Below are 22,498 nucleotides of genomic sequence, written 5' to 3' on the forward strand. Positions count from 1 at the left end.
TTTTTTTAAATATTTGAAGTAATCAGAAACTCATTTCTACATCATCCTCAAGTCATCTGTATTGATCTTATTCTAAAGTAATCAGATGCTCATTTTCAAGTCATCTTCAAATCATCAGGAACAATCAGGTCTTGAAAAGTCATCAAATGCTCATTTTCGTGTCATCCTCAAATTATCAGGTACAGGCTTCTAAACTCTACTGATGACTTCAGAAGCTTGATGATGTCTGAAGATGGGAAAATGACTTCTACAGTAGTTGGATGATCATCCGATCACTCTGGGATTGCTTCTAAAATAATCTTGTTTGACCTGGGTAATGACATCTCAAGAAATTAACGTGAATTGACAGTTGTAGGTAATAGAGTAGAGTTATAAGGGGAGCCCTGGAATGCAAAGAAGGATGAGCTGAAAGCCCTAAACCAGAAACTAGTCCCATTGAAAGAATAGAATCTATACTTGCAGACACAGACGTCAAAATATGAAAATCAAAATCAGAGGGTGGAGACATTGAAACGTACATTAAGAGACTGTTCACACATGTGCAACCGGACCTTGCCGAGGTGAACATAATTCCAGCTGCCCACACAGGACAGGCGCCCGATGCTCAGAGAAAACAATTTGCATGACATTTTAACATGTGCTACTTACTTCTACCAAAAATAGGCCATTTTGTTGACTGCAAGAGCAGCTGGTCTCATCACATTCAAAAGCTGTGTGATCAATGTATGCCAGGGCCTGGTAGCTCTCACCATTCTGAAGTGGAGTTGGTGACTACATTTCTGCGAGACAAAGAGTTCAAATAGCGGTGAGGACACCCCTTCAAAATTGTAAAGCGACCCGGCATCAGTTGAGACCCAACATGGAAGCGCAATGCATCCTGGGTTTGGTTTGCAGATGACTCCTGAGTCCGGTCTTCAGCAAACCACTCATTGAACACAGAGACTCTAAACCATACAGATGGAGAACAGTCCAACACAAGAAGAACTGAATTAAATGGCATCAGAGGAGAGCAGTACTAAAGCAGATTTGAGTTTAATATAATTGAAACTGGCTAATTTTAGCAGTGGCCCACAGGTTTAAATGAGAATCCTTAAAAATCTTGAATGTTGCATTAGTGGAAGTTGCCATCAAAAATGCTTCTCATATAGATGGTTAAGACTATAGTAAAGAGGTAGATATCTTGGCAATTCAGTATTAGGTAGTGTTAGGTCGATGGTAAATGTCCAATAGTGTGAACAAGGTTTCTGTAAGGAAGATGCTAACAGATTAGGGCTATGTGAGGCTGGCTAACTGAATGGTATATTGCAACATTTCTTTACTTTTGCTTGCAAGCTGGTAGTATAGACTGTAGTTGGATCTTCCTACCATATTGTACCAGTGATTGTTTACTCATGGTAAGTGATAGGGGCTGCTTGATCAGGGTGATTGCAATACTAGTGCTGTGATTGATGAGAAAATGTAGGGCTTGATTACATCAAGCTACATCTCACCCCTGCCTTTTACCTTTTAATATCTTCCAGATTCTCCTCTATTAACTAAAATGTTTATTTTGTGATAAAGTCCTGTGCCACAGCCTGGGCACTCCATTGTTCATCAGTGACAGTGATTAAGAGCTGTACTGCAATAACTGTTTTAGTGCCTCTTCTTATAATATGGTGTACCTTCACTAAAAGCTGTAGTCCCTTGTCCCTAGCAGAATTTGGCTTCTTTAGTTGCAGATGCTCCGTGGTCACTAAAGTGAGTAAAACTTTTTTTTTGGTTGCTTTTAATTTGGTTAATGTTGTTTTGGGCGGATGTATTACACGAATGATTCTACTTTTAGTGCATCTCCCCATTCTTTAGATAAATATGTGTGTAGTAATGCCCTGTGTCTATACATGTTTATACCCTTGTTCTAGAATGCAAAGTATAGTGACCCCCTCAGTTTATTCATGGACTTGAACGAAGCCCATAATGTGATTTTAATGCAGGTATTCCTTGTATCATGGTCAAGGCTTCGTCATCTGATGTTCAATTCCTTGTAGCAGTCAATGCAGGCTCAAGTCAGTTAAGTGTGTCCCCCACACATACTATGACTGGATTCTGGCATAGGCTTTGCAGATAAATCAGCTATATACCTCAATCACTGTTTTTGTACATGACTAACTGGTACTTAGGATCTCAGGACACTGATGAACTACCAAAGATGTCCTGACTCCATGTGCCTCTCATTAACTATGAGCCAGTCCTAGAATGCTTGTTTCCAGTCCAGGGAGGACCTGACCTGGCATTTCGGGCTGGACTGTTCCCATGGGACACAGGGTCAAGACTGATTTGCATATGGCTGGGTTAAAAGTGGAATGGCATGCTGAGCAAAAAAACGATGGATTTAGGTCAAGATCTCTGTACTGGGGTGAATGTATGAAATTGTTGTGCATTCTGTCCATCAATTGTTGTTTTCGCATTTGTCACCCAGAGTGTGACGGGTATGCCCAGACAGGGGTCCGTGCTTTCCCTGCCACTGGAGTCAAACTATCCTGGCTGATGAGGGTTGAAACCCCGAAACCGGTCCTAGGATGTTTGTTTCCAGTCCAGGGAGGACCTGGCCTGGCAGTTCGGGCTGGACTGTGCCCATCGGGCACAGGGTCAAGACTGATTTGCATATGGCTGGGTTCAAAGTGGAATTGCATGATGGGCAAAAAAACTGTGTATTTTGGCCCAGATCTCTGTACTGGGGTGAATGTATGACATTGTTTTGCATTCTGTCCATCAATTGTAGTGTTTGTGTTTTCTCATTAACTATATGGCAAGCATTTTGACTGTCGAAGTGGCATAAAATGCATTTCTAAAATGATGTGGTCTGCTTGAGATTTCAGATGCCATATGTGAGCAGGTTGCAAAGATTCTGCACAGATATCTGAAACTTGTGCATTAACATTACCTGGGCTGAAAGGGAGCCATTTCATACTGCAGTCCAGGTCTCGGCATTCAAATGAAAAGTGAACATGTTGTGTAATACCCATACTGAATTTAGCACACTAAGTCATCTACTACTCTGTCTTGTAAAAGATATATGTTATATCATGTCAAGAAGTGGGGAGGAGACTCGGATGTGTTGAAGGAAGTCGTTCCAGGTCTTGGATGTGATGTAGACGAATGAGAGACTGCCTTCTCTGTATGGGGCTAATAGTTTTCAGAGCCATGGTCCTAACCCTCAGGTTGCAAACAACTTGACATTCTTGGCCATATATTTCAGAACTATCTCTCAGGGCCTCAGTATTATTCACCTGTTGGGGAATTAATTAGTTAGCAGCCCCCCCAAAAACAAATATCCTACGGATTGGAATTCATTGAGCTGATAAATAACTGCTATCATGGTATTTCCCAATTAAAATAGGAAAAAACGTGTATTTAGGTGCTTTTGTCAAAAAAAGCTGTGTGTACCAGTATTTACCAAGCATTTTCTCCTGGTAAGGTTTGAACTATCAAAATTCCCCTTGGGGAAAAAAGCAGAGAATGCCGTATTTGCTTCTAAACTTGTGATTCCAAACCCTATGCACAGGGATCTGAAACAATCGAGCAGCTCATAAAGACAGCCACAGTCTCTACAGAACATTATTGTTGAAGCCACATTCGAAATACCCTGCATGTGAGAAAGAAGTTGTAGGTTCTGGACTCAGACAGCAGAGCGGTGTCTTAGATCTCAATGTTCTGAAAATGTGAGTGCTAAGACAATACTACTGTCTTCTACTGAACACTTCCTAGCACATCTGATAGAATGAAACCTAGATCATAGATGCAAGTTGCTCAGTATTGTTAAAGATTTCAGCATTAAGCTGAGACGTTGTCAAAATGAAATCCACAAATGAATTTCCTGTCTGCTCACCATATGAGTCTGCTGGTTCTATGGTGTATGCTATATACATCCCATATTCTCTCTATTCAAAACTTATTTTGGGTTTTCTAGCTTCTGTTAATTAAAAATATAGACCAAATCTGGTGCTTTCATAATGTATGACCAATAAGCCATGAAAGATATTTTCCTCTCACCCTTTCTCTTATTTTCTTCTTCTGTCATCCCTGGAGCCCTTTCCGCTCTTTCTCTTTCTTCTTTTGTGATATTTTGCAGTCCCACTCCTGTAACCTCCTTCTTATTGACAGTTTCACTAATCAAAAATTGTTCCTAAGGAAAGCTTACATGTAAAATTTTCCCAATTCCCACCACAACAAGAATTCTTCTGCCAGTGGTCTTTTGGCACAGTCAGTCCATGTTTTTTAGGTCGAGCCTATAGTGGCAGCGTGCATGCGCTGTTCGCTCTGCGAGGCATGCAGTAATGGAATATGGAGTGGAAGCTCCGCCCACTCCCCCACCTACCTTTTTAATTGGCTTGTGTCTTTGTCCTTTCTAAATGCTGCCTTCTGATTGGTTTATAGGCTGTTAGTCCCTCCTTATCAAAGCCATGTTGTCATTTGTATCCTTCCATGGCTACTGGCCCCTTTACTTCAAGTGTTGCATGGTATGTGTTATTTAGATTGTGAGCACTCCCTTTACCCTTGCCATCTCACCCCCCACCCACACTCCCGTTGCCGTGCCTTCTTGCCCTGCCCGCACTTCCATTGTCCGTGCCTTGTCGCACCCCTGCCTGCACTCCTGCTGTCAATGCCTTCTCGCCCCCATGCCCCCACCCGCCCGCAATCTTGTTTGCAATGCAATAGGTCTCGCGTAAATGCAAGTCCTATTGCATTGCAAATGCTTGTTTTTTTTTGTAAAGCTAAACCCATTATCCGTGCTACAACTGATGCTTTTAATTGAAAATATACTCACAAGTCTAGCTGAAGCAAATTGTTGGCTACAAAGACATAACTCAATTAAGGTATCACAAATGACAGTGGGTATGAAGGCAGTTATGACATTTTATTTTAAGGGCACATGTATTCTCCATACATAAACAATCAATTATTTTATTTACTAACTAATAGAAATGGATAGAACAGCTGAAAGACAGTACCCCCCACCCCCTCATTCGGACCTCCTTGTCCCAGACCTGAAAACTTAGGCTATGTCCCTCCCACGATGGTAAGTATTGTTTTATTTCTAATATTTTTTTTTAAGAACACTCCTTCCACCTTGCCTTGTTCTGTTTGTGTTCCTGTCATGCCAGTAAACACAGTTGGTTGCTTGATGTTTATTGATATTTTGTGTTACTTGTGTGTGGCGTTTGTGATCCTCAGATCAGTGTTTTTTATGGTGGCCACATCACTGGAGCATGTGATTTGAGCTGAATGCACCGGCCTTGAATGCGCTCCTTCCATATGTACTGAGCTGGAGCAGGAAGCAGTTGACAGAGGTTGGGAGTCACTTAGGGAGGCTTCCCAATCCTCTGCTGGTCTCTTGTTTGGGTGTTCGTCAACAAAGAAAGGCTGCAATATTACTAGGTAACCAGAACTCGTGAGATTAGATCTGGTTGCCTAGTAACTGTATAAACCATGTCATGAGTGATGTAATATGTGACGTCATCAGCAGTGCATTGTGAGGGCGCAAATTATAGTTAGCTCAGCTAACTATAACGGCCGATTTTCTCTGATTTTGTACGAGTGAAATGTCAGCATAACTATAACATCCCTGAAACCTGTGGTCTTTTCAGAGAAAATATATATATATATATATATATATATATATATATATCCATCCAAAAAACGCACCTTTGGAGGGGCCACACCGGTGAGATAACTCCTCCTTAAGAGAACGTGCAGCGGGTGAGAAAGCATCTTTGCTCAAATTCTTTGGCTGTACGCGTTTCGGGCTTGCGCCCTTGTTCACCAGCAGTACAGGACAAAACACACGGAAGAGCAGTCACCATTTTATTATCATTAAGCCCCGCCCCTACAGGCCTCAAGGCATTCTGTTCTTTGTAGTGCTCCCATATTACCACAGTGGGTTCCGTAATGTTTGCCTTTCATTTTGATAAAATTAAATCCCAAGTGGGTTGGCATAGAGTCCGTACATCACATCACTGCCATTATTACAGTCTCAAAAGGTGACCCACCGGTCTTCGAAACCACGCTGTCGTGGCTCACGATCCGCCGTTTCAGCAGCGGGCCCTCTCCACGATCGGGCAGGCCGTCATTATATCCATCCAAAAAACGCACCATTTGGCGGGGCCACAGCGGTGAGATAACTCCTCCTTAAGAGAACGTGCAGCGGGTGAGACAGCATCTTTGCTCAAATTCTTTGGCTGTACGCGTTTCGGCCTTGCGCCCTTGTTCACCAGCAGTTCAGGACAAAACACACGGAAGAGCAGCCACCATTTTATTATCATTAAGCCCCGCCCCTACAGGCCTCAAGGCATTCTGTTCTTTGTAGTGCTCCCATATTCCCACAGTGGGTTCCGTAATGTTCACCTTTCATTTTGATAAAATTAAATCCCAAGTGGGTTGGCATAGAGTCCGTACATCACATCACTGCCATTATTACAGTCTCAAAAGGTGACCCACCGGTCTTCGAAACCACGCTGTCGTGGCTCACGATCCGCCGTTTCAGCAGCGGGCCCTCTCCACGACCGGGCAGGCCGTCATTATATCCATCCAAAAAACGCACCATTTGGAGGGGCCACACCGGTGAGATAACTCCTCCGTAAGAGAACGTGCAGCGGGTGAGAAAGCATCTATGCTCAAATTCTTTGGCTGTACGCGTTTCGGGCTTGTGCCCTTGTTCACCAGCAGTTCAGGACAAACCACACGGAAGAGCAGTCACCATTTTATTATCATTAAGCCCCGCCCCTACAGGCCTCAAGGCATTCTGTTCTTTGTAGTGCTCCCATATTACCACAGTGGGTTCCGTAATGTTTGCCTTTCATTTTGATAAAATGAAATCCCAAGTGGGTTGGCATAGAGTCCGTACATCACATCACTGCCATTATTACAGTCTCAAAAGGTGACCCACCGGTCTTCGAAACCACGCTGTCGTGGCTCACGATCCGCCGTTTCAGCAGCGGGCCCTCTCCACGACCGGGCAGGCCGTCATTATATCCATCCAAAAAACGCACCATTTTGGAGGGGCCACACCGGTGAGTAAACTATCTAGACCTGAGAGTTGAGATACAGGAGGGTAAAATTACAACAGCCCTATATAGAAAGCCGACCACTGGAAACAGCACTTTACATGCTGCCAGCAGTCATCCCCAAAGACTAAAAAATAGTATTCCGTATGGGGAATTTCTCAGACTGAAAAGGAATTGTTCAAAAGAAAGCGACTTTAAACTGGCAGCCACAGCAAGTCTGAATAGATTCTTAGAGAGAGGTTACACTCTAGGTCTCCTCGAGAACACTCTTAAAAGAGTAGAAAAAACACCCAGGAAGGATTTATTTCAGAAAAAATTTTGCGAAGAACAAACCGGCAAATTCCGAATGATAACTATCTTTTCGGAGGATGCTAACAGTCTGAGAAGAATAATGAAGAAAAACTGGCACATATTAAAAACTGACGCCATTATTGGTGCAGACATTCCAACAGCACCTTTAATCACTTTCAAAAAGGCCCGGTCACTCAAAGACAGTCTGGTGCATAGCCATCTAGACATTGTACCACCAAGACAGGGAACCCTAAATGACATGAAAGGTTTTTTCCCTTGTGGGAGGTGCAAGGCCTGCGCATTCAGTAAAAGGGTGTTGACGAATGAAATAAAAGGCTTAAGATCAGCCAAAAAGATTAACAAATTCATGACTTGCAATACCACACATGCGGTCTATTGTCTAAAATGTCCTTGTGGACTTAGACATATAGGGAACACAATACATTGTGTAAAACTAAGAATGCTGGAGCATATGCGTGCAATTGCAAAGAAAGATTTTAATTATCCTGTAGCACGTCATTTTGCCCTTAAACATAACAGCAACAGGGATCTGTTGCAATACTTCAGCATAGACTGTGTCCCATTTAACATTAGGGGAGGAGATAGGGTATTGAAACTGCGAAGACTAGAGTCACGATACATTATAGATCTCCAATCCAAGTCCCCGAATGGGTTAAATGGTGGGGAAGAATTGACAGTTCATCTGGGCAACTAGTATTATCTATGAAATCTAATGTCGTCATGATCAACTATTATTTTCTTGGGAACCTGAGACACTGGGAAGCATTAGCCGATACACAGCTCTATAATGACAAACTAGGGACATGTGCAACCCGTCTTTACTGGTTGCAAACAGCCGATACACTGCAAGATTATAACTGAGCGCTTGGTCACTGTAATGGTATGATTATATAATTTAGTGAATTGGTGATGAATTTTCATTGAATACAATGTTGCATTTATTAATTGTGACACAGCGAGAATGGATAAATGACCACTCTAAGATGGCGCATGTAAATACAGTGCGTCAAAGTCCCTTGTTTGTGTTTACGCCAACCAATGTGATTCTTTTTAATGGCGCCTCACAGCGCGGAATGCAAACACTGAAGAAGGATCTATTCTGAAACGCGTCTGTTTTGTATTCGGTTTAATCATTAAACCTTGCTGAAACTAAGTCCCGTGAGTGCCGTCTTTCCTTCCATAAGACGAGGGAATTGTGGAGCTTGCATATATATATATATATATAATCTGGAAGCCCTCATTAAAGCGGCAATTGATACAGTCATGAAAGAGGTCTCCGCACAACAAATGAAAATAGAGGAGAATGCAAAGAGGCTAGATGACTCAAAAGGAAGATACATTCAATCTGATCCACTTAGGGAGATTTGTCACGTATTAAAGACCTATTGGGTTTTGGCTCTCCCATTTTTTTCATGAGGATGAATTACTGGTGCAACATAATACAGTAAATAAGGACATTTTACCTTTTCATGATGTGATTCAGAACTTGCTTCAAAAAGAATGGAAGGACATTGATAAGCCTGCTGTTCCACATTTTATTAGCAAACACTATTTGTTGGAGGGGTATTTCAAATATGGAAATTAAAAGCTATTTTGGCATTGTTAGACCTGGCACCTTGACGTGGGTCTCCCTTCCATTTTTTGCTGTTGCCTCATGTGGTTTTGCTGGTGGTAGATGCTTTGGGCACTGTGTAACTGCTATCCAGTGCCACAGTGCAAGTGCTCCCTATTGTAAATTGATGTATGGATTAGTGATTCCATGATTGGCTGATTTGGTTTACTTGTCAGACCCTAGTACAGTGCACCAGGGGTGCCTAGGGCTGGTAATCCAAATGCTGCTAATGGGCTTGCAGCACTGGTTGTGCCACCCACAGAAGCAGCCTGTAAAAGTGTGTCTCAGGTCTGCCATTGCAGAGCCTGTGTGCAATCTGGTACTGCCATGCTGACTGGGCAAGTGCATCCACTTGCCAGTCCCTAAACCTTCCCTTTTCTGCATATTAGTCACCCCAAGGTGGGCCCAAGGGCAGGGTGCATTGTAAGTATAAGGTAGGACATGCCCATTTTTGTTTTTCACTATTGCAAGGCTACCTGTTCCCCATAGGCCGGAATGGGCAGTTTGATTATTACATCTTATAATCCTAACTGACTCAGGGAACTAGGTAGAAATTCGAGTTTAGTATGCCTGAACTCAGAATGATAAAATGCATCTTTTATTGAAGTTGGTTTTAACATTCTGTGTTTGAAAATACCACTTTTAGAAAGTAGGTATTTTCTTGCCTAACCATCCAAGCCTGCCTCTGCTAGGTTGTGTATTCCTTGTCTGGAGTTTGAGTGACAGGGGATGGGGGATTCCAGGAGACAGGAGTGAGTCAGCACAGGGCTGAATAGAGAGATCTGCATGTAGATGGTTGGGAGGAGTTGCACCTGGGACCTGAATAGGGCTGTGCCTCCCCTCCACAATGCTGGTTTCACCTCCTGTGGTGCGTCTGATGTCTCTGCCCTGCGAAAGGAAAGAAGGAGTCATATAAACAGAGTGCTCCAGGACTGACCAGAACTGGTTTGGACTAGGCAAAGGTCTCTCTGCCTTCAGAGAAGAAAGACAAACTGAGTATAAATATCGGGACCCAAACCCAAGAACTTTAGATCACTTTGGGAAAGAAGAAGAAACCTTTCCTGAGGAGAGGAACCAGAGAGACTGAGGAGAGACTATCCCTAAGCTTGAGGGATTGGCCTGCAGTGGTTGCCTGACTTCCAAAGAGAGGAGAAAGGAACTTTGTGTATAATTTTAATCAACTTGTGAAGGATCTCCAAGGGCTTGAGAAAAGAGCTTGCCTCCTGCTGAAGTCTCAGGGACAACAGACTTCACCAACCAGCTCCCCAAGAGTTATTTGGAAGTGCCTGCTGTTTTGCATCGCTTTCTGAGGGACTGCATGTTGCAAGGAGCTGGAAGCGTGACTCACGAGCAAGAAACGTGTCGCCGAACTGCCGCTGTCCCTTCACAACGAGAAAGCACCTCACATCGCCAGAGAAGAGGGTCGACGTCACATCAGACGCCACCAAGAAGCGTGTCGCCGGGCCTGTCGCGGTCTGCATCGTGTCGCATCAAGAAGAAGACGCCATCTTTGTCGCATTATACCGGATCTTCATCGCATCACGGCGTTGCGTGCCGCATCGCCACGGAATCACAGTAAGAAACCGACGCATTACCTTCCCTCGCAGAGAAGAACCGACGCATCCCCTATGCAGCAGTAGGGACTCGACGCATCATCGTTCTTGCGTGTAAGGAACCGACGCATCACCTTCCCTGCAACACTTTTGTTGTATAGCGTTACGCATCTTAAGGTACATTGAACCCAAAGTGTCGCATTTTAACATCTAAAGAGAATTAAGCTAATTCTACCATTTTAAGTAAAGTATTGTGGATTTTTGTTGTTTGTGGTTTTGTGATAAGTCTATATAAAGAATACTTATTTTTCATATAAAACTTGTGTGGTGTCCATCTGTAGTGTTGTCACTTGATTACTGTATGTGTTCACAAATCCTTTACACACTGCCTCTGAGATAAGTCTGCTCATGCCAAGCTAACAAGGGGGTGAGCAGGGGTTAATTTAGGAGTGTACTCCCTTACCCTGACTAGACGCAAGGGCCCCTATTTGGACAAAGGTACCTACCTCTGCCAACTAGAGACCTCCAAATCTAACAGGCATCTATTTTCTCTTCATCCTTTTGGGCCTCAGAGAATGCTGTCCTCTCTGATTCTATCGATAAAAAGGTAGAGACCACCTTAAAAAGGGCACATACTTCTTCCAACTATGGTATTACGGCAAATCCTTATGCAGCATATGCTATGGAAGCTCTCCTTAAAGATTTCCATGCTTCATGTAACGGTCTTCAGGCAGAAGGGGATCCTACTACTCTTTTGGCTAATATAGAAATGTTATCTCAATTGTTATCTGATTCCTTTTTCAGCAGTCTTTGGGCTTCTACATCTGCAGCAGGTGCTTCCATCTCAGGGTGTAGGACTATGTGGTTGAAGTCATAGGAGTTGAAAGCAAGTAAGCGGACGATGATTCATAAGCTGCCTGTTTTGGGGCAGAAGTTGTTTAGCCTTGAACTGAATGATATGGTGTAAAAGCAGAGGGTAGGGAAATGTTGAAACCTTTTAAACAGGTTCCAGTGAACAAACAGTTTGGGTACAGAAAACCTGTTTTTTAAGCCACCCTCTCTTGATGAGTGGTTGTTGACTGTCCCTTCTCTTTTTAAGGCACGCCAGGATGTGGATCTAGTTCTTCAGACCTTGAAAGTTTGCGGCCTTCCGGTAAATCGGTCAAAGTAGCATATCACCCCTTCACAAGAAAATACATTTATCAGTGCTCGATTGGTTACTTGTATGTAGGCCTGGGCGAAAATTTCGTTCCGTTCGCGGAAATTGCGATAATCTGACATTTTCGCGTTCCGCGGAAAGAGCGAAAATGTCAAAATTTCCGCATTTCGCAGCTTAGTGATAATTTGGTTCTTGCTTGCGCTGTAAAATAATACATTCTCGCGCGTGCGCGATCGCCTTACCTGAATCCCTGCGTTCGCCGACAAGTTTTCTTGATCCGGTCGCATTCTCCATGAGATGTTGTATTGTTTTTAGCCATTTGCGCTGTCTCGCAACAGTTCGCGCCTGCAGTGACGTCATGCGTCACGCGATCATGTCTTTCTTCTCGCGATCATGCACCGCGAGACAACTGAAAACAAGATGGCTGCGCCCGTGAGCAACCACATGGGTAAGTTGGCGAGCCGCAACCATGCAGAAAGTCTCGCGAACATGCGGAAAAAAAACTTTGGCATCTTCGCGATATTTCCTCGTGTTTGCGATAATTTTTAACATTTTCGCGATAATTCGCGAAAGTGGATTTCGCAAATTCCGCCCACCCCTACTTGTATGGGAGCTGCATTTCTTTTGATGGACAGAATGAGCTCTCTCCATTCGGGTGTGATGAACTTGGTGACACATTCACTGAGTTCTGCAAAATGCTGGTTATAAGTGCAGCCTCAACAGCTGTAGTCCCATCGGGACGATTTAATTTGAAACCTATTGAGAACCACACCCTCAAACATTGGGATCCCAGCTTACAGAAATACGAACAGATGATCCCCCTTTGAGGTCAGATTGCTTAAGACCTTTTTTTGTGGCTTGTTCAGGACCATCTGTTGAAGGGAGTTCCTTTCCAATTACCACCTCCAGTGCTCTTGATGACGGATGCCAGCATGTGGGATTGCGGAGCAGTGCTGGATCAACAAGAGATGGGGGTCCCTTGGTCACAATGGGAGAAGCACCAGTCCTCGAACTGGAGAGATCTCATGTCTGTCAGGAAAGGCTTGCTTGCCTTGCAGGACTTATTAAAAGGACAACATTTGGTTGTTGGGACATACAATCAAGTGGCAAGGGCATACTTGAACAGGCAGGGGGGGTACAAGGAGTATTTCCCTTAATCAGATTCCATCCCTGATTTGTTTTTAGGCAGAGCAGAATGTTCTGGGTCTGAAAGCAGTTTACCGTCTGGGGAGATGAAACTCTGTGCAGACAACCCCAGCAGGAATTTGCCATCCTCAGTGACATTCCATTTGTCTCCTCCTCAGTTCTGCCTTGTCTGTCAGGAGTTTCCTAAGATTCCCCATCTACCAAATGTCCTTCAGAAGATCAGAATAGAGAAGGCTCATGTGATCCTGATTGGTTACTACTGGCACAGGCATCGCTGGTTTCCTCTCCTTCTGGCTCTACCTAAGCGAAGGTTTTTTCATCTCCCTTGTACACACTCTCCTCTTCAATATCCACAGGTGTCTCACCAGCAGAATGTGTCTGGTTGTCAGCAAAATTTTTATTTTTGGTGGCAGTTACATTAGCTAGGCATCTTGGGGACTTAGGCAGCAGTCATTGCTGTTTTTCCCAATCCTAAATGTTTCCCTGACTGTCTCGTTATTAGATTCAAGCGTAAGTTGATTTCGAATGTGTCTTCTTCTTTTCACTCTGCAAATTAGGTTATTTTACCAGTATTTTAGGATTCCTCTTCAGCTTCTCTCCCTTCTACTCTAGAGGTCAGGAGGGCCCTTCTGATTTATTTGGAGCACGCAAAACCTTTTTGATTGTCAAACCCCTTATTTATTTCTCATGGCTCTGTAGCAAATTGTAAGAAGATATCTACTGAAACCCTAAGTTGATGGGTCTGTCAAGCCATTGCTTGGCCATATTCTATGTTGGGGGAACCCTTTCCATCTGATTTTCAATGTCGATCCACAAGGGCAGTTTCCACTTCCTGGGCTGAGGCTGGGGTTGTCTACCTCTTGGAAATTTGCCAGGTGGCCACTAGGGCTTCCCACCATTCTTTTCTTAATCATTATCCACGTTCTGTATGTGATGATTTGGGAGGACCTTTTGGGTCAAAAGTTTTGACTACAGCAATGACTAATTGTTGTTTCTGTTCTAATTCTTGATTATTGCAATTGTTATGTTGGTGCAACCTCGTTTTTCTGAGTTTGGATATAGCCTCAGTTGTTAGGACTCGGATGAGGAGTACCTTAATAGGGAGTAACAAACTTGTCACTTACCGGAAAAGATCATAACCCCAATAAGAGGTCCTCTCCATCCCAGTCCTCTTCCCTCTCTCCCTCCCTGGTTGCACCTTCTGGTTCGCAGCTTGTCAACATAACAAGAGGAGGCCAAGGGGGAAGAGTTTAAAAAAGAAAAGTAATAGAAATAAAAAAGTACTTACATCCTATAGCTGTCTTAGGAAGGTCATACCAACAGACTGTGACAAGGAGGACTCCTAATTGGGATAATGAAGATTACCAATAATTACCAAATGTATTAACCCCTGAAGGTTACAATGTTGCTTCCAGTGAATACTTAGTGCCTGATAGTGATCTGATGAGCACTGCCAAATGTAACAAACCCTGCACTCAAAACACCAATAAATTAAATGTGTTTAACAAACTTGGGTAAACAAGCTTGAGAAAATCTATGGCTAATAAGTTTGCTCATGACGATTACATCTGCAATTCTCGTCATCGGACGAAGTAAGTAGATATAAAGATAAGAAAAATCTGTATTTGAGCAGATGTCCTAGATAAACATACAAAGTGAAACGTTGAAGCCTCTCTATTCCGCTTATTACTGTCCTGACATTTACATGTATGGATATTTTATAACAAATACGTTTGTCAAAAACTGGTAAATGTGGTGACCTTTGTGGGATTTTTTGATTTATAGGTCAAAGTTTCAGTAGCCATGTTATGCAACAAAAGGTGCTGCAAAAGAACATTTTAGACAATTCCTTGTTGATTATGTGTTTTGCTTAATTACAGAGTGCCCAGCCAGATGCAAGTTATCTACAACAAGGTAACATTCTATTTGTGAAATTACTTTAGATAAGTGTCTTTGATTGGTCATTTCACTTTTGCATGTTTTGTTGGTCTAATCAGAAAGGATTCACAAGTGATTCAAAAGTAATACATGTTGACAATGTTTTTAGCTTCACACATTTTATGTCCTGTTTGTTGCATAGCACCGTTAAGAAAACTTTCAAATACAAACTTTCAGTAACGCATCATACAACTGCTTCATGAGCTTTTTGAGACCAGCCAAAATGTCCAATTCTCCACAACCTCTTTGGTGTGGATTTTAGGCACGTTGTAGTCAAGCATGATATTGCCAACTTCATCTCTGTTACATTTATTCATTGGAAAACTAAAAAGATGCTCAACAATCATCTGGTCTACAAATTGAAAAATATATGTGATTTCCACAATCATTCCTTGAATTTTGAAGAGGTATATTAATATGATTTTTTTGATATCTCCTTGGGAACAACATTCCATCATTAAGTTTCACCAAGTTCCCTGCCTTGTCATCCAATTACACCATTCTCTTTATCTTCAATCAAGCAAACACAATGAACAAAAGTATCAGTGGGTCACACTTGTTATGGCAGGTATGCGGAAAACCATGTTGGAATAAATTCCAACCATATTATTTGACCAAAAGTATAAACCGGAAAAGACCTAAGTCTTTCTCTTTAAATTGTTGCCAGCAGTTAGCATTAAGGTAATTTAAATATCCCAGATCTGTCAAATGAGCGGATTTATTTCATACTCTATTCATAATCACACACTCTGAAAAGCATATCTAAAGCATGCCCTTAAAAATCACAGCTGCTGGAAACATGCACACAAACCATCAATATAAGTGAACCACAATACTATATTCTCTAATCACTCAATAGAAGAAAAAGGTCAAAAGAGTTACAAAAACATATTAGCAGAATCTCCCAACCGAGCCTCGGGAAGAAGGGGATTACGGCTTTTAGAGATTTTGAAATATTGGCCAGAATCCTGTGAGAGGTTGTGTCAACATAATGTCCACACAAAGTACCTGAGTCTTGGTTTGAGAGTTCTGATACCTCCAACCAAAGTTTCTCTCTCCTGTAGAGAACTCCTCCTACCCCCCGAAATCCTTTAGTTTTAAGTCAGTGTCATGATTTACTAACAATAAACTAGCGTGCTGAAAGGACCGAATCAATGATTAAAGTGGCACAGTACAGCTACAGTATTATATTATATAGAACTGGCTTCTCAGAAAGGCCTCATCATCTACAGTTGCCCAATGTCGGTGACTATGTGGGTAAGCCCATTTACAAAGTCATAAACTACACTGGATAGCAAAGTATGTGCTAATTTAAACAGGTAATATAGTTGTAAATCAATACTAGTGTCCTGTGAAAAAGCTACCTGATGTCTTCAAAACTATAAACATTTTAATACAACTGTTTGTATAGATGTTCTTACTGGCTCAAAAATGTGGTTGAAGTTTGGGAAAACATTGTGACCTTTGGGTGTGCCCCATTCAGCACAGCTATTTAAGACTGACACTTCCTTTGCTTCTACTTTTCACGACAAATAGGCGTATAAGTAGTAGATTCTGCATTCTGAGAAGCAGATAAATGTAAAATGTAAATTTGATACTTGTATAGCGCACTACTCACCTGCAAGGGTCTCAAGGCGCTTGTACGAATACCACTGTGGAACCCATCCTGTCTTTCCTTGTGAGGCGTCCACTCCTGGGCACCCCCAAAGTGGAGGCCAGGCATCCTTAGCATTGTGGGGGCCGTTGTGGAGATTAAGCAAGCTATTGCCCAGAGTTGCAGAGCGGGACTCCATGATTGGAATAGGCACCGAGGCGAGAATGATCAGGTCCGTGGAAATTTTGAGCCCAAGACCCGCCGAGGCGGGGAATTGAACCCTGGTCCCAGGCTAGACCTCTGCATCAGTGTCTGCCACTCTAATCATTGAGCCACACTTCTCTACATGGTTGGTGTGGCCTTCTTCAAGGTCTGGACTGGGTCCAACAACTCATTGAGTGAGGGCTCAAGTGTGTTGTAATGCTGAATCTTTGCTGGGGTAGCTGTTATACTTTGACAGGAGAAAGACTGGTAAGACTTGATATATGTGTTTGAACAAATGCATTCTGTTGCAAACACTAAAATATTTGATCACAGGTTTCGTATGCACATCCCTATGGTCTTTACCACAGTGGTGTAAAATGAAGATGATCCTACCTCTTGCGGCATTACACTCACTGTAGTGACATACAAGAATGGTGCTTACTAGTCTACATCTAAAGGATAGGTCTGTTGTGTAAAGGTCATTAATAATGCAATATTGGATATGGAAATAATACCAATATGGCTGCCACATTGTGATACTTGAAAAGTGATGGTGGTGGCATATCTAGGCATCCAGGGTAGGCAGAGATAAACTGTGATGTAAAAGGAGTATTCAGCAGTTACTAAAGACGTTTCTAGGGGTGGGACTGCAAACCTGATTAAGAACAGTAAAGGCAGTCTTGAAAGGATGCACCAATGATTTTAGTGTAGGTGCACATTGCTGCGGAGTTGGCTCGACCCTATACAGTACCATGATAAAAGAAGGTGAAAATATGTGGTTTGTTTAAAAAGCAGATGAGAGAGAAGTAGAACATAAGTGGTCTTACATTTATGTAATCTGCCATTCTAATAAAGAAAGTTATTGTGAAACATTGGGAAAAAAAGGAACGTGGCTGGTTGTTTGTGAGTTACGTACCCCAGGTTTTGATTCAACATATGTAATCCTCATTTTGAAAGGAGTTTTTAAGTTACTAAGAAATATTCTTCGACATGGGAAGTAGTAAAGGTGTACACTGTGGTATGATTATAAAGATAAAGGTTAAGCCTAGGTAAACAAAAGTCTGATTACCTTACTGACTGAAAGGATCTAAATTTAATTTGCATTTTATAAATTAATTTTCACATATAATTTTAGTTAGGCAAGACTAACAGATGGGCTAAGAAATTTTGTGTTTGGAGTATTTGTCAAGGGCAAGGAGTGATATATTGAGTGCATCTGTGTTCTTTCCTTTCTCTAAATAGGGGATCTAAAGACATTTATTGGAAATCACATGAAAGTAAAGGACTGAGGGAAGGGAAGCTAGAAAGCAGTGTACTTGAAGGACAACACACATGAGTGCTATAGCGGAGTTAATAAGTTGGCAATGTTTCTTTTCTGTTATACAGCCGGAGAAAACTAGTTCTTTAACTATGGGGTGGTTCTTTATTAAAGAAATAGGCCATCACATGTAGGTGGTGTGAATGCCTTGATCTAATAATGTAACAATAGATTGTTGAGACTGTTCTTGATCTACTCAAAACTACAAAAGAAACTGCATTATGTACATCAAGATGCAGGGCCGGTGCTAAGCATGGGCAATTGTCCAGGGCTCTGTACTAAGATCACAACCGTGCACACCCCCCATTTATTTGGGCTTAAGATGGCTGAACTATCTGCATTTTGCACGTTTGCCCTGCAATCAGGGCTTCTGTCTCTCAGCACACATAGATGCATTGAGAGATGCCAAATTTACTGCCACATTTAACTCTCTGAAAGACAAGCAGTTCTCACTCTTTCAGAGCTTTATGAGCTGTGAAAAAGGTTCTTGTTGGGTGGAGAGAGAGGAGCCGCTGCAGAGGAACGGTCCTGCTAAAAGCTGCTTCAGTACCACCTTCATATAATGAGTTGCAAACTGCCTAGGATGCGTAAAATAAAATCAGGCTAGAGACAAAAAAAACAAGACGAAAAAACCCACGACCTGAACTGGACCGATGGACAGGTGCATTAGATGCAACTAGCGATCTTCAACCGAGCGCCAGCCATTGCACCATTCCAGAATGTGCATCATGCATGGGACAACTTACAACATTACTATACAATACCACCTTCTCCCTTACAATTTAAAAAATGACAGAATCTAAAATAACAGTAAGTAAAAAAAAAAGAAAAGAATATTCACTATAATGGTAAAACCTTGATTCATAATATAGTCTTCAAATTTACCAGGTACTTTCAAATAATTTGCCACTTGCAACACCATCTTATCATTTCTTAATTCATTATCAGTGATAACTTAAATGTTTATGTGTTTGGATCACATTGAATGGATGAGCCAGGCACACAATATCCTGACCCCATATGCAAATCTGATTTGTTCACTTCACTACACTAGTTGACTGACGGAAATTAACAATATCATCTCAATACTCTGACCCCATAAGAAAATCTAACTCGTTCACTTAACTACACTAGTTGACTGATGGAAATTAACAATATCATCAGTTCTTCTATCTTTACTTTCTAACCAAGTGGACCAGCCACCTTCATTCTTGTGGTTCTTCCTAACTTTCTCTATGATTTCAGCTTGTTGAGCGGGTCACTCACACTAAAATATGTTTGACAACCAACCTTTTTCTGCAAGCAACGTTGCCCCTTGCTGACTTTCTTTACCAGAACAGGAAGGAAAAATTTGGATTCTCTCTTATACAGCTTTTGTTTTTTTTAATTAGGGCCAAATGATGGACTTTTAGATTTGAATCACTCTTCCTTATGTTAAACCTCTGCTTCATTTATGCCTTCTTTTAAAGTACCATGACATGTGCTTCATGAGTTATATCTTTCCCATCTGGCCAGTGGCGGCTGGTGACATTTGAAAGTGGTGATGCGTAAAACAATTGTGGTACTTCACTGCGGCGAGCGAGCGTAGCGAGCGAGCCTGAACCACCTACGGGGGGTTGGGCGGGGGTTCTTTCTCGAAAATGTTTTGAAAAAAGAGTGGGCACATGGTGCATTTTCAAGCAAATTTGAGAAAACAGGAAGGTGTCAACCACTCTGAGGTCTAATGACAAGGCACCAGAGCCAGACAGCAGGCAAAGCACTGCAAACAGAACGTGTCCTTGACCAAACCAACTTAAACAGGCAGCTCGAACATGATGTCACCCACTCTGCGGCACAATACTGCAGCACTGCTAGAGAGACTCAGCATTTTGGTTTTCAGCAGGGTCTATGGCACATCCCAGCTATTACATGTATCCCTACTTACATTTATTATTTATTATTTATTATTTATTATTACTATTTAGTGATTCATACCACCCTCCTGTATCCCATTACCTCTGTGCCTAACTACACCTCACAATGGATTCTTTTTTCCATACCTGTGCCTGGTGACATTTTCTTCTCTTTTTGCAATCACAAAAGCAATCAATTTATCTACACTCCCACAATAATAAGTATTAAAATTAAATTATCAGTTACAAAAAGACACGCTTTCATAATTATTACATAATCACAATTCATACAAGCAAAAACGTGTTACAGTTCATCACATTTTTCAAGCAGGTTATGTGGTCAGGTTCTATAGCAGCTAGATTCTGACTTTGCTGAGCCGTAAACCAATTCTGCACCTGCACCTGCACCTCACCCCAAACACCACACCTCACATGTCTACCAATCCTCTGCTCTTTTTCTGTGCATGCCGCTACTGTGCATGATACGCATCGGTCACTGATTCCTCGGAGTTCATCATGAGGTTATAAATAATGTTTCTAAGAACCTAGCGCCAAAAATGAAATATAATTTAAACTCACCACTCAGGAGCTTGGCAGCCTTGCAGGAGGTGCACACAGCTAAGAGAAGAGATGCCGACGTCTTGAGCAGCTCCATGCTAGCATAGTGTGATCTGGCTAGGTGTGAAGGAAGAGTCTGGGGTTCGCCTTGTACATCCTAGGTGGCAGTGGGGTGGTGGAGGGCGCGGGTCTCAGGCAGCCTTGTGCCTCGCACAGGCCTGGCAGCAAAGAGCAGTCAGATGTATTTTTCATCCAGCGCAGACAGGAGCAGGAGGAGGAGACCGGGCCGGTGGAGGCTCCTTCCCCTTCTGAGTTATGGGCAGGGGACACTTGGAACAACATACCTGGCTTCTACCAGAGCAGGCTGAGTTTGAATTGATCTGTTCCAGTCAGAGAGAGCGTATGTCGCGAGAAATGTCCTTGACCCACAGGAACACCTGTCCAATGGGGGTCTGTGGTGTGCGCCTTGAAAAAGCATCACGTAGCGCTTGGTTAACACCGGCCTGGATAATCCCTGTCAAATGTTTTACCAAAATGGAATGGAGCCCAAAAGCGTCCACAATTTGTGCAAATATGCATAGCAATAAGATTTACTTTTTGTGTAGCGCCTACCCAAAAATTGCTTTACAGCGCTATGCGCGGAGCAAGGGACGGTTGCGCGGTGGTCATGATCGCCAGCAGGGCTGAGGGTCCAAGCTGGGGAGTTGCAGGCTTCAGAACCTGATGGTTGCAGAGCAGTCTAAAAGCTTGCCGGCATAGGTGAAATTTAGCTGGGGTAAGAGAGTGAAGGGCCTTAAATGTAAGACTGTACCCTGAAATGTTTGTAGCTCAGTGGGTGGATGCGGAGTCTGTTCTGGTAGCTGACACCAGCTGTTTGGCTGGTGGAGTAGCAAGGTTTGCGGTGGGGCCGAGGACACCACCGCAGTGGGCTTGGGGACCAGGAAGAGGGCCTTAAACTTTACCCCCTGTGAGATCAGGGCAAGTGGGGTGGACGAATGGGAAGCAGGGCTTCAGTACTGGATAAAGGGAGTTTTCTGCACGTTGGATACTGATGGACATCCGGGTTGGAGCTGCGGCCTTGTTTACATTGAAATGACCAGTGCAAGATGGCCGCAGAGGAAGGAAACAACAAGGGACTTGTAGGTTCCTGCACTGAAACCTGACTGCTCCAACCCTAGAAATGAGCAGAGATTTACTCAGGCGATGCAGAAACTACGCTTCCGCCATGGGTTTGTGGCGCAGATGAACTGTTATTCCCGTGGGAAAAAAAATCTGGGTTTCAGAGCGAGCACCAACCGTGTGTGTAAATGTAGCAGTGGCCGGCATGTTCGTAGTCACGGTCGGGGAATAAAACAATTAAAATAAAACGTACCTGAGTGCCGGGGTACCGCATCGCCTCCGCTCCAGGCCGGTCACGACGCTGTACTGGTGGGTCCTCGTGTTCCTGCTGCAGGAAGCAGCCAATAGGCAGCTTTGCTCCCCTACGCAACGCAAGTCAATCACAACGGTGGTAGGCGCAGCATGCGAGCGCCCCAGCCAGGACATTTTCTCCTGGACGGTGGACGGTCCTGCTCGAGGGCAGGGGGGGAGTGGCTTACCCACTGTTGTGGGTACTGATTGTTTTGTCGGCTCCAGGGGCGTCAGTACCCACAACAGTGGGAAAGCCACTCCCCCCTGCCCTCGAGCAGGACCGCCCATCCTCCCGCCCCCAACCAGGCACAGAGGCACTTCTGCTTTCTCGCAATGTGAGAAGGCAGAAACATAAATGGTGATGCCCCCACGCCCCAATGGGGGAGCCACCACTGCATCTGGTGTTACCTTACAATCACCCTTGACTGATAACTATGTGGGATACAAATTGGTATATACCTTCATACCACTAATCAAGCTAAAAGGAGCCACTCCTGTGGTAGCATGAGGTGAGCTATTATAGCTCGTTTTTTTTTTAAAGTCTTTAACATCTTCTTCAGAGGACAAAACTGTTTGGATACCTTCTTGCTCAAATTTGTTTGCCCTTTCTACCAGACCATTTGAGTTATGAGAGTATAGAGCAACCTTTACATGTTTAACATCATGCAATTTGAAGAACATACACATTTCACTAGATACAATCAATCAAGAAATTTGTATAGCGCGTTACTCACCCGGAGGGTCTCAAGGCGCTTGGGGAGG

At 43.1% G+C, this 22,498-nt stretch overlaps 1 protein-coding gene across 11 annotated transcripts in view; it reads left to right on the top strand.

The window, feature by feature from the left end:
• Positions 1 to 22,498, top strand: part of PIK3C2G (phosphatidylinositol-4-phosphate 3-kinase catalytic subunit type 2 gamma) — a 2,048,585-nt gene that overhangs the window by 869,785 nt on the left and 1,156,302 nt on the right. For all 11 annotated transcript variants that reach the window (XM_085652678.1, XM_085652687.1, XM_085652677.1 and 8 more), the window contains one exon: positions 14,703 to 14,736. In XM_085652678.1, the coding sequence (XP_085508804.1) occupies positions 14,703 to 14,736 (34 nt within the window). The remainder of the gene's footprint in view (positions 1 to 14,702; positions 14,737 to 22,498) is intronic.

The sequence above is a fragment of the Triturus cristatus genome, chromosome 4_1 (genome assembly GCF_964204655.1).
Source record: "Triturus cristatus chromosome 4_1, aTriCri1.1, whole genome shotgun sequence".
Lineage (NCBI taxonomy): Eukaryota > Metazoa > Chordata > Amphibia > Caudata > Salamandridae > Triturus > Triturus cristatus.